At 40.8% G+C, this 11,761-nt stretch overlaps 1 protein-coding gene across 5 annotated transcripts; it reads right to left on the bottom strand.

The window, feature by feature from the left end:
• Nucleotides 1–1,075: 1,075 nt before the first annotated feature.
• On the bottom strand, nucleotides 1,076–6,963 carry LOC133917608 (uncharacterized). 5 transcript variants are annotated; one of them, XM_062361503.1, is made up of 8 exons: nucleotides 6,794–6,963; nucleotides 5,703–5,818; nucleotides 4,653–4,856; nucleotides 4,109–4,227; nucleotides 3,378–3,483; nucleotides 2,112–2,561; nucleotides 1,684–2,021; nucleotides 1,076–1,482 (listed from the first exon to the last, which is right to left on the bottom strand). In XM_062361503.1, the coding sequence occupies exons 3-8, from the start codon at nucleotides 4,807–4,809 to the stop codon at nucleotides 1,315–1,317; spliced, it is 1,338 nt and encodes a 445-aa protein (XP_062217487.1). In that variant the 5' UTR covers nucleotides 4,810–4,856; nucleotides 5,703–5,818; nucleotides 6,794–6,963; the 3' UTR covers nucleotides 1,076–1,314. The 5 variants fall into 5 exon arrangements, with proteins under 5 accessions (XP_062217487.1, XP_062217494.1, XP_062217473.1 ...); XM_062361510.1 differs by lacking the exon at nucleotides 6,794–6,963 and adding an exon at nucleotides 6,282–6,787; XM_062361489.1 differs by lacking the exon at nucleotides 5,703–5,818 and having other exon boundaries at nucleotides 6,794–6,962.
• Between the last annotated feature and the right edge of the window lie 4,798 nt (nucleotides 6,964–11,761).

Below are 11,761 nucleotides of genomic sequence, written 5' to 3'. Positions count from 1 at the left end.
ACTAGTGAATTGACGCCCAATGATGCATGTAGTATAGGAAGTAGTTGTTAGGTTTGTAGATCTGGTAGTTTAGTTGTGTTTTCGTGGAGTCGTGAATGATGACGTCCAACTGACTTTTGATCCTCTCGGGTGTTCCTAGAGCTGGCGTCCTCTTCGGCGTGACCTCCGGCGAGCTCTCGATGAGGTATGGTTATGTTCGTGTGTTGAGATCGGTGGGATGGCTTCGATCCCTTCCTCCGTTGCTTGTGAGGTTGTTACCGATATCCATTCAGTGTGCAAGTTGCGCCCCGACAGGTGAGTCTGGGGTGTTGGATGATGCGACGAACCAATGTTTGGACTACTTCATTGGTCTCGGGTGGAGGTTTGAGTTCCGGCGTCGATAGTCTGCTTCGCTTCACTGCGGGACGACTCGACGGCCAGCGGAAGGTTCCGGAGACGAAGAAGATTGCAAAAAGAATATAGTTTTTTGTTTTTATCTGTGTTCTTTGGGACTTGTTTGTAATAAGGGTTGCCCTATAAAAGGGATGTACTATACTTTAAATTTTAATATAATCCTATTCCCTTCTGGCAAAAATAAGTAGTTGACGTTTCCTGAAGAACAATTATAGGTAAATAATTTTCCAATCGAACAGATCTTTTGGGGTGATGACATATGTATCCTTGGCACAGGTTCCAGTGACATGAACACTACATAACTTCCTTTTTATCACTCCACTGTTTAACATCCGTAGTACTGATAAAATAATACAGAACTTAGTTCGTAGCCTGCTTCCCTCCAATTACTCAAGAAGCTCCTTATCCGCTTGATGAATTACAACTCATCCGCTGATCATCAAACAGCCAAACAAAGCGGCTATGAACATTATGGAACGATATCATCTGACGTTACTACAGTGCCTCTCTAACTTCAGGCATTTGCAGCCGGGAAGCAGATCGACTGCTACAGCAAAAGAGTCAACAGTGGATTCGGTACAGTTTTTGCCGAAAAGTAACCGCGCATACTGTTAGGAACTGTAGCGTTTGACAAATTGCACTGTGCGCCTGAGGCCACGCATGGCAAAGGTGCAAAGAAGAATTTGCAAGGAAGTTCACTTTCGGTTTCATTCCCGACAGCATTCTATGTACAAGATCACGTAACAAAATTGAGGATATGTACAATTCTAAGAAATAGCCCCGCACCAAAATTCTTAATCCTATGAAACCAACTCGCTGTAAAGAGAAAATCAAGTCCCAGCTTGTCCTGTTAACACGTCATGTGAGTTCTTGTTCCACTATGTGAGTAAACAAGACAATTCTACCACTTATTCAAAAACTTCAGCAACTATCTACTCTGTTGCCGAACTTCTTGGCAATGATTGGTCGGACATCATCCGCACCAGCAAGGGTCTCAAGGAAAGGGATCAACTGAGGTAATGCCTCATCCGAGGGGTCGTTATACCAACTCTGTATTGGTATACCATTATTCACTTGCAACTGGAAAACCTGAATGGAACAAGAACAAGACGATCATCAACTAGCTTAATACCTTATGGAATATCTTAATAAACTACGTGACAAAAGATACAATACCGAACGCTTTCAAACTAAGATGTCAGTTTAGGGCACTTCTTTTTCCTAGGACTACAAACTACTTCAACCCAATAAAGAAAACGAAGTGGCGAAGAATCTATCGCAGCAATTTACCTGTGGAGTATTGTCAATTATGGCAACCTTTGCGAGGTCAACTCCAACAACAGTCAGATCTTTTGAGTAGCTGCTGTCTGTGAATACGCATGATTCCCGGAAAAAACGCTTGGTGAAAAGTTTTTTCTCTGGATCCAGCATATCAAGCAACTGTTCCGCGTAAACGCTTTGACTGGCTGTGAATATCACTACCTCAAACATCTCAGCCATCTTTTCAAGGAACATGTGGACATGAGGTCTCTTTTTCACATATACCATATGCTCTTTCATATCAAAGAACACAGGAAAAGTAAAATCAGCATCATCACAGTGCTCCATGGTCGAATGGACAAGGGTTTCTGCACAGAAAGAAAAAACAATACATTATTCTCAAGGGTAAGCAATTAAGTCTTCAAACATACTAATTCCTTCCATTCCAAGCAACATACCGTCCAAATCAAGTGCAAGAGTGACCTTCCCGGTCCCTTGCTCTTTTGATACAGAAGCAGCCCTTGAATTCAACTCAGAAAAATCAATAAGAGCTGGTAAATCCTCTTCGGATAGATGTGGATTGAGCCACTCTAACACCTCAGAGTTACTAAAGCACATATCCACCTCAGATGGCTTATTACCAATACTGTCTTCTGCCGCACTCTCAATAAGTGGGAATACTCCACATCTGCCACTCATGTTTATCAATGCATCAATGGGTACAAATTCATCAATTAGTCCAGCATAACTAGGCAGAAGATCAGCTGGATTATCAAATAAGAAAGGGAAAGCATCATCTGCACTGTAAATGTCCAGCAGGCTGCAACCCTGATTTGAATCCCAGCTTGCTTCGTGATCATTAACACAAAAGTTGTGTGCTGAAGAATTTTCATCTTCATCTGCAAACTCTGTAATAGGAAATAATAAATGAATACACACACGCATAGATTTAGGGAAATATATAACTGATAATGAGTTGTGCTTTTGTAAAGCAAACAAAGTAGCATGCAGTTCAGGGGCATGACCAGAAATGGGCCATGCCATGGGCCAGGTGACACATAACTGGGCTGGGTTCTCTATGGCTTTTTTTTTTAAAAAAAAAATCTCAAAACATCTGGGATTTTGATTTTAGGGCTAGGGCTTCTGCCCTTGCGTTCATGGCCAGATCCCTGAGTTAAGTAGGCATGTTTGATGTGCTTCACTAACTGAAATTAGAAATTTAGACGTATGTTTACACCAGCATTATCCGAACTATCAAAAAATATGCTTCCTGTTGGTGACAGACCTGCAGGCGACTGGTGTTCTATAGTTTATGAAACTGCTCCAGCCTGCAGGCCGCACAAAATAGATTGACCATGAAAGAAACTTTATCAGATTCATGGGCCTGATGCATGGACCTAACTAGACGTGGCAATAAATTTACAGGGCAAGCGATACAACGAAGTTAGAGATCAGCAGACATGGCATAATAGCAGACCATTTAAGGTCCTAATGTGATTCATTACTTGTCAAAAAAAATCAGAGCCTTTACAGCATTGAATTTCTAATATTTCCAGAATATACAACGTCATATCACGTACGCTGCATCGATTACAACACAATTAATCAAACTCATGGAAGTTCACATATCACATTAACACCTACTAAACTTCTCTTTATAGCGTGTTCCTAGACCCATTCTGATAATGCTAGATAGTTAATGGAGGAAAAGGGCTACTCCTTACCTTTGTCAACATAATTTACAACATTTAACAGAGATTTGCTGCTATCATAATTAGCAAAGCAATCAGCCTCTGAGGTTGGTGACACCACCACTTCAGATATTAAATCCTGAAAAAAAAATGACAATCTTAGGTTGCAAGAGAAGCAGATATGAAGTTTGAGACCCACAAAGGAAAATAAAATAGCACAGAAGACACAAAATAATGAAGCAATTTACCTAGCCTACAATGCTTACTTAGATCAAACTACAACAATGTCAAACAAAGGAGATCCCTGTCTAACGTTTACTTGTAACAAGTTGAAGCAAAAGGTCAAGTGACAACAAGCAGAAGGTAATTGCAATAGTTATATCTCAAGCAGTTATAATTGTCTCATACATTATGCACCATCTCCACTCTTTTTCACAGTTTCAATTAACATCGAAAATGAAGGCTGGGAACTCAGTATTCATGCAATCATTTCTACAGATAAAATGAAGACAAATTTAAGATCCTTGTCATCAATTTGGATGACAACAAAAGCATCAATAGAAGTTTGCACCAAGAAACATCCAAGCACACAAATGTGACCTAAGCACATTAAGTGGTCATATTGCAAATGCTAGCCAAATGAAGAGCGTTATTCTTAGATGGTTGAAATACATGAGGCCACTATCATAAATTACAGTGGAAATTCTTGGAAGTCAAATTAAGGATAAGCGCACAATAAATTATCATCGTGTTTCATATGAGACCAAATTATGCTGTGGCACCTTGAGCACAGCAATGGATGTTCCTCCAAGCAAATTATGCAAGCCAGCTGCTTCCATTACCACAGAATCCTGGTCAGCAAGCTGAATTGTTGGATCAGGCTCTGCAGAAAAAGAGACACTCTCAAATGCATAAAATAAACGCATCAACACATGCTCATGCGAAACCAATTACAACAATGCATGGTGGAAATATATTGTTCTGGTTGTGTTAACAAAATGCACATGCGAAACCAAGTTAAAAGGAGTAAACTATCAATTTTCAATAAAATTCTCTAGCTATACATTGCGTGATTATCAATATAGCTTCAAAATGTACCATTAAGGATATGCATAGCTCCCAATCAAGGGCACAATATGAAGCATCAGAGAGAGCCAAGAACAAACAATTGACTAATTTAATGCTATCTTCAAGAGAAAATTGCAAAAAATAAATCCATGCAAAATGGGAGATCAGCCAATCACATGCCAAGAGGGATAGACAACTAGTTTATGCACATGCAGTAACTTCATTTTTTGAGAGACATACCATCCTGAGCATCTTTACTGGACGAGTTCAACACAGCTGACTGCTCTAACTTACTGTCATGAAAATGCGAAATTTTCATGGATTTCACGGACTTGGCGCTGAACTCATTCCCAAAACTATCATCATCAAACGTCCTCTTCATCCTCAGTGCTGGCATCTTGACCAGCGCTCTTGTTCAGTGAATTAGAATTCTCTACAAATCCACTACAAAAGTTGGAAAAATAACATTTTAGTAAGGAGTAGAACATAAAGACTCAACACATCAACCATAGAAGGGAACAAAAGTAAAATGAATACATGATAACATGTGATAATGTATGCTATAATCTATACGAATTTAATATTCTTCCTATCCCTACTGAGTAAAACAACTATGGCCATTTAGTTGATATATCGGTAGTAAACAACACCCTAGACCCACAGTAACTTTTGTGAAAGAAAGTCAGAAAGGCACCATATTTTTCCGAAAAAAGAAGGAAAGGCACCATATTGCTACCATGTACATACACAAACACAAGTGTACAGACCTATTCAACAATAAAGTGCAAGCAGGTAGAACTGCAGTTACTTGAGAGTACAACATAGATTTTTCCCACCTAATGCAACAATAACATGCATTGTGCCCTTATCAGATTCACTAGGAAGCACAAGCATCATACATAGACACCGAATGTGATATATAATTGCATATCGAGTGCTCTGCCACTCTGCAGGGTTACTGGATACTGGATATGCAGGTCAGCAGATGCATACTCGAGTAAAAACATCCATGCCAAATTATCTGCTTTTAAGCTAATATTGTGTGTCATACCACTTGTACTTAGCTATCCTACAGTCCATACAAACAAAGTGATGTTTCTAATATTTGACTACTTGTGCCGCAAAAAGGAGTACCAAAGTACCATAAACATCTAACATGTGCGGATCTCATTTTTCCAGTGAACCCCAACTGCAACCATGAATCTAAACTTGTGCAACGCGGCAGGTGCCAATTCAGCACAAGGTCCAAACACGTGAAGGAATATAATGGCTAAATTTAATATAATCTACCTGAAAAGGCGCTGCCTTTGAGCAAAGATCTTGCCTTCTTAGACAGTTATTACTCTTCAATCACATTTTTCTGTGAATGTTCTTTTGCATACGCAAAAGTTGCCCCCTTTTACCAGCTAAAAGCGGCAACGGTAAAACGGTTCAATTAGTACACTACATTTATTCAAATGCACAGGCAATCATACAACCCTAGACATATTAGGCATGGCTTTATTAGTAACTTTGCTGTGCAACACAAAAGGGTATTGGAAACTGCATGTAAGCAACGAGATAAACAGGGTGACTTAAATACATATCATTTGTACTGCAGAGTACTACGACAGACAATAATAGCATCTAGATACATAGCAAAACTATATAAAAAAGAAAAGGCAACAAATACCCGAGTTTCATGCAATTTATTCAGTAACAATGTGAAATCACGTGAAACCAACACGAGAACCAACAATATATAACGAAATTTGATAATTTCGTACCAGGGGAATATTTCCATTAAATTACCCCAAATTATTACCAAAAAGACCATTTTCTTAACTAAAATCATGAAATTTCAGCGAACAAGACCCGAAAGTTAGTCACATAAACACCCAGATCGCCCCTGCGCACTAGAAACCCACGATCTTCCGTGTCAACTGAGAGTTTTAGCTCGAAATTACACGCTCCCTTCGGCGAACATGGCACGATTGCGGCAAAAACAAACGAAGTAGAGAAACCAAAACAACCCAAGTTATCCAAGCGGAGAAAAACAAAACAAAACAAAACAAAAGCAGAGCCAAGGAAGGGAACAAGCAAGGATCGCAAGCATCCGAATCCAGAAAGCCCCCGAAGCACCGAACCCCCCCCCCCTCCCCCATACTATTCCCAACTGAATCACCATCCCCCAACTTCAAATTCACCGAAAAAAATCACCAAAACCCAAACCCCTGAATCAGGACAAGCGAATCCCCACGGCGTCGCGGCATCGGCCATCAAAACCCAAACCCCAAACGAATTTCAACGAATCGAGCACAGCTACTGGTTGCTACAGCTTCCCCATCGAGCGAGACCAAATCGGCAGATCGAATTCCGCGAAGGGGGGGCTCGAAGCTTACCAAAATGATACTCGAGGTTGCAACAGGTAGCTCTCCTCTCTCTCTCTCTCTCTCTCTCTCTCTCTCTCTCTGGAGCGGAGGAGGAGAGAGGAGAGGGTAGGGGGAGGGAGGAAGCTGGTGCGGAGAGGCGGAGGGGCAGGCGGAACAGAAGTACCCAAATCGCGAGAGGGCACGAGAGAATTACGAGCGGTCGGGCTCGAGTTTGGTAGCGACCTATTGCTCCATTCCCCACCCACCTTTAAATGTCCACTGACTGGTGGCCCAGATGCGCGTCGAGAGCCCACATGTCATGCTGATAAACACGGCTGCGGCTCGCCGGCCCGAGCTTCCCCCGACTTGTACGTGCCACACTTCGCTACCCGCCTTCTGTACCTAGGGTTTCTAGCCTGCGCTCACGATACTGCGGGGCCCGCATAACGTGGGGTCAGGTATCAGTGAGACAGGTACGTGTGTAAGGCATCACGGCGGTGAGAGGTTCGCTTGCGGCTGGGAGGAGGAGGAGGCTTGTCAGGGGCCGACATGTCATTGGGCGGAGACGAGGGGGTTGCGTGTCGGGGTTGGTGAGTGTGCCGAGTCAATGCTGGGGGTACGTGGACGGGGGAGATCAGGGGCCCTGGGTGAGTGGCCGGTCTCCGAGCCGTTGATGCACAGGTGACCGGGGTCTGAGTCATCGGCTCGGTCGTCTCGCTTCGCACGTCACCTGCAGGCGAGGAAAGACAGGCGGTGTGCTGGCTCCGTCGCGCTCGCACCGGCACCGCCACTTGGAAAGTTTCTTTCGAGTTTGAAGCGCCCGCCAAAATAAACTTGCATTGTTTCGTAAAGTTTAAGAGCCTGTTTAGTTTGTCCTCGCCGAACATGCCAACGCGCGGGCGTGCCCGTGTTTTGGACGTGTGGGCGCGCCGACTATTGGCAGGACGAGCATCGGCTCCAAACCAAACACGTTCTAAATAGATTAATTTGAACTCTTTAAATGTTCATAGTTCTATTTTTTGCCATTATTTCACGCGCAAAACCTGAGTATTTGAGGTATTATCCCCACCCCAAACATTCAAGATATTTTACTTACCAACTTTGACTGGATTTTTAGCACCTAAAAATCTCTACTACTTATAAAATGGATGAGTTATGGTATATCCAAATAATATCCACCATACATCTTACACGATCAAATGATTCACAATCAAAGTTGATTTCTCATCTTCTCTCATCTCAATTGTGTAGAGACCTTCCATCAATTTGAAAATCTACAATTAATAGACACTATTAGCATTAAAAAATATTAGTACACCATTATTTTCTTCTATCTATATTCAATAATTAGAATCAATCTATATCTTCTATAATAATTAGATATATAATGCAAGAGTTATGCATGAGCTTTTGATATCCTTTTATATGTATTGTCCATAAGACTTAATCATACAGCTTAAATTGTACTTGGATCTCACTAATTATAAAACACAATCAAATTCCTGGATCCCCTCTCCTAGGCAACCACCAATCGTTTTCATGTCTCGTATGGTCGCATTTAACTCCGAGCCCGCTTCAACATGCTGCTCATCGGAGGTTAGCTCGACCTCTTGCCCTTTTTCTTTTATTTTTGTGTCATTTTTTTTCACTGTGTAAATATGAGTATGTTTTCGTTAAGCTTTAGGAATGTATCATCAACTTTTTTGTCTTTTAATTATTTTTTCTATAAAATTTTTAGTTTCTATAATAATATTATTAAATTTTACGTGTATGTAACACGTACGTGATTGCTAGTACAATTCTAGTTTAATTAACCCCTGTTGTGTTTTTGGCTCTTGGTTTTGCTTACATGGGTCATATCAAAGGGTGTTTTAAGGTTTCCCACGTGGACATACCAAGGTGGTCCTATGCCTCCTTGTCTTTCCACTGCCTCTCATGTGATCGCGATGCTGGAAGTGGTAGGTGATGATAACAACAAGCATACGAGGATTCATGGTCCTATTTGAGATTAATAGCATCAATACACATCTTTTCGCTGATGAGATTGATTTGTGGTGTTTAAGAGTGGTGGGTCTAGAAAGGGTTTTCCGTTTTGTTGCTAGAATTGATCAAGGTCGAAATTTTGTGGGAAAATAGAAGGGGAAAAAAACAAGATCTTATAGTGATAGGTAGAGTTTGATCATGTAATGCCATCTACTGCATCCAACCACTTTATTAAGATATGATATGGAAGAAAAATAAAAGCATTTTCTTACATACTCACTCAACATTTGAACATCCTTGTTGCTACAAGCTAAGGAGTGGCATGAGCCCCCAGTCCCTCCCCTTTGGATCCACCCATGGCGATGTATGGCCTTGTTCATCTCCAAAGAAGTTCTCCTGTGGTTATTTTCCAAGCCTAACTCAGCGAAGCCATTTTAGATTTTTTTTTCCTCACAAAAAACCATTTTTTATTTTGCTTGAACAACGGGCACAAATATGCATGGTTTATTTGCAGCTAAAAAATATTTATCTCTAAAAACTGCGCAAATATCTAGTCCGTTTGAAGCACAAATCAGATCCGCACGACTCTCTAATCCTCTATCTCCGGTGGAGCAACTAGTTCTGCAATTCATTGCAAGGTACACGAGAGGTATCTCCAAAGGCTCCAAAAAGAGAGGTATTTCCAAAACGAGAAGCCTAGCGTGTATGGGTACCAGCCCAAGCAAGAGACGCATATATCGAGCTGACTCGGCCCATGAAACTGCGACCCAGTTCTATAATCAGAAGCAGACCAAGGCGCGAGGCCTGAGTAGAAAAGGAGGGACGTTCCCTGGTCCAAAGCCACCAGAAGATCCAGCAACAGCCGGCATATACGTTGAAGCACTACAAGAAAGTTGAGTTTATAGGATGATCAGTATTCATCATTGTATATTAAAATTTCGTTATAAAACTATAATAGTGACAACTTTTTTTTTTATCATGCAGTTTGTCATAGAATATATTTGGTGACGATGTGCAAGAAATCGTCACAGAATATGACACATTTTGTGACAATTATTTGTGTCGTAAAATATCAACAAAATTTGTCATTGATCTCTTCATTTCCGTCACTAAAAGTACGGAACAAGATACCTTTTTATGACAAAAATGTGATGCGTCATAAATAAGTCCTCTTTTCGTCATGAAAAGGATTCGTTTCGTTATGAAAAGCTTTTGTAGGCATGGAATTTCGTGACAAAAATTTATGATCATTAAAGGTGCAATATTTTTGTGACCGTAAGTTTCATCATGGATAAACCACATAGCGCCACTACTAGGCTTACGAGAATTGATTTTTTGTGATAAAATTTTCATCATTGAATCATAACATCACACATCAGCGATTTGCATCATATAGGTAGAGAAACATTATGGAGCACCCAAAACATCACAAGCATCTCATAATATAAGTTTATCGCATAAGGTTCCAGTGTTCCACAGTATTAATCGTCTCCAGAACCAAAAAAAACCTAGAAACATAGTTTAAAAGATAGGACACTCAACTTTATAAGACCACTCAGTCATCACAAACTTTAAAAGGTATACATTTAGATAAGTGCTATTCGGATATTTGAAGAAGGTGAACCTAAAACGATGCTTGGTGATTGGCTCATGAGGCGTAGAAGGTCATCAGTTCTCTTTTGCTTCTCAAGCAGAATGGACATATGTTCTTCAATTTTCTTGTTTGACTCCTTTGCTGCTTCAACTTGCTTCTTTAACCTCTCAATTTCTTTCTACTGAGAAAAATGTAAATACCACACTGTCTTTAACATTCACCCATAAGAAAAATGTTTGATTTTAGATTGTATAAGATAGTTTGGATATCTATTTCTAGACCAACTAATAGGCATCTATCTTCTTTATTTTCAGATATGAAAGATGTATATTTGATGAAACATTTAGTAATAACAGTCAACATTAGCTGCAAATATGGATATGAAAAAAATACACGACACACCCCCATATTAGGTAAGCTGATTAGTATGACATTATATAATTGAAATGTAAAATAATTTTACACATCATATGTCCACCTATCTAGTTTTAATAACTTATAACACAACACAAGCTTAATCTCTGAAATTATTTGTGCTTAAAATAGAAGGGAACATTAACTGATGAATTGAACTATATCAAACTGGACAGCGACAAAGTGTTTGTTTAGAACTCTGAAGGTTGGTAAAAACTTTTCACATTAGTCTCTTCTATCTACATGACAGAATAATTTCTGATAAGTTCTACCAAAACAATAAGGAACAGAGTAAGAAACTACAGTATAATCATGATGGATGGATTAGTCGGATGACATCCTACAATATAATCTTGCATTGGTATATTCGTGTGGCAAATGATTATTTGCATTGCACTCTAAGAGGTTACGCTTAAAATACAACTTTGTTTCTCTCCGGTTCCAGAGTTGAAGATGGGGGGTATCATAAATGAATGGATGAAGCAGAGTAGCAGACCTTTTCTTGTGCATATTTGGGAGGCCACAACTTTTCCCACCAGCAAGATGTTCAGTTCGGCCGACAGAGACCCAAATCAACACAACAAAGTAGCCAAAGGAGGAGCTCAACCCAAGCTCAAACAAGGCGTGAATCGCGGTGAAATGCTCAAAACGAACTGAGATCTCTCGATCCGAGCCCACCTTCTTGCGTTGATCGTGCTGCATCTCATCACTCGCCAGATCTCACACCAAACCTCCCCAAAAAGGCCACACCTTTTCCCACTGACAAGTAGGACCTCAAGCTAGGCCAGGCCATATCTAAATCAATCCCTCGAACCGACGGTCAGACCTCAGAGGCGGCAGGGAGTGCGGAGCTTGGAGGCGGAGTAGGGTGCGATGGAGGAGGTGGTGAGCTAGTGACACGGCCACAGGGGTGGCGGCTGGGAGGTGGGAGCTGGGAGGCAGGGAAACTGGATAGAGTTTTGGGGATTGGTTTTGCCTGTGCACTTTTGGTTTTGGATCAGGCCACA

The sequence above is a fragment of the Phragmites australis genome, chromosome 1 (genome assembly GCF_958298935.1).
Source record: "Phragmites australis chromosome 1, lpPhrAust1.1, whole genome shotgun sequence".
NCBI classification, from domain to species: domain Eukaryota; kingdom Viridiplantae; phylum Streptophyta; class Magnoliopsida; order Poales; family Poaceae; genus Phragmites; species Phragmites australis.
The sequence above is the reverse complement of the archived record's forward strand: the minus strand, read 5'-3'. Positions and strand labels throughout refer to the sequence as shown.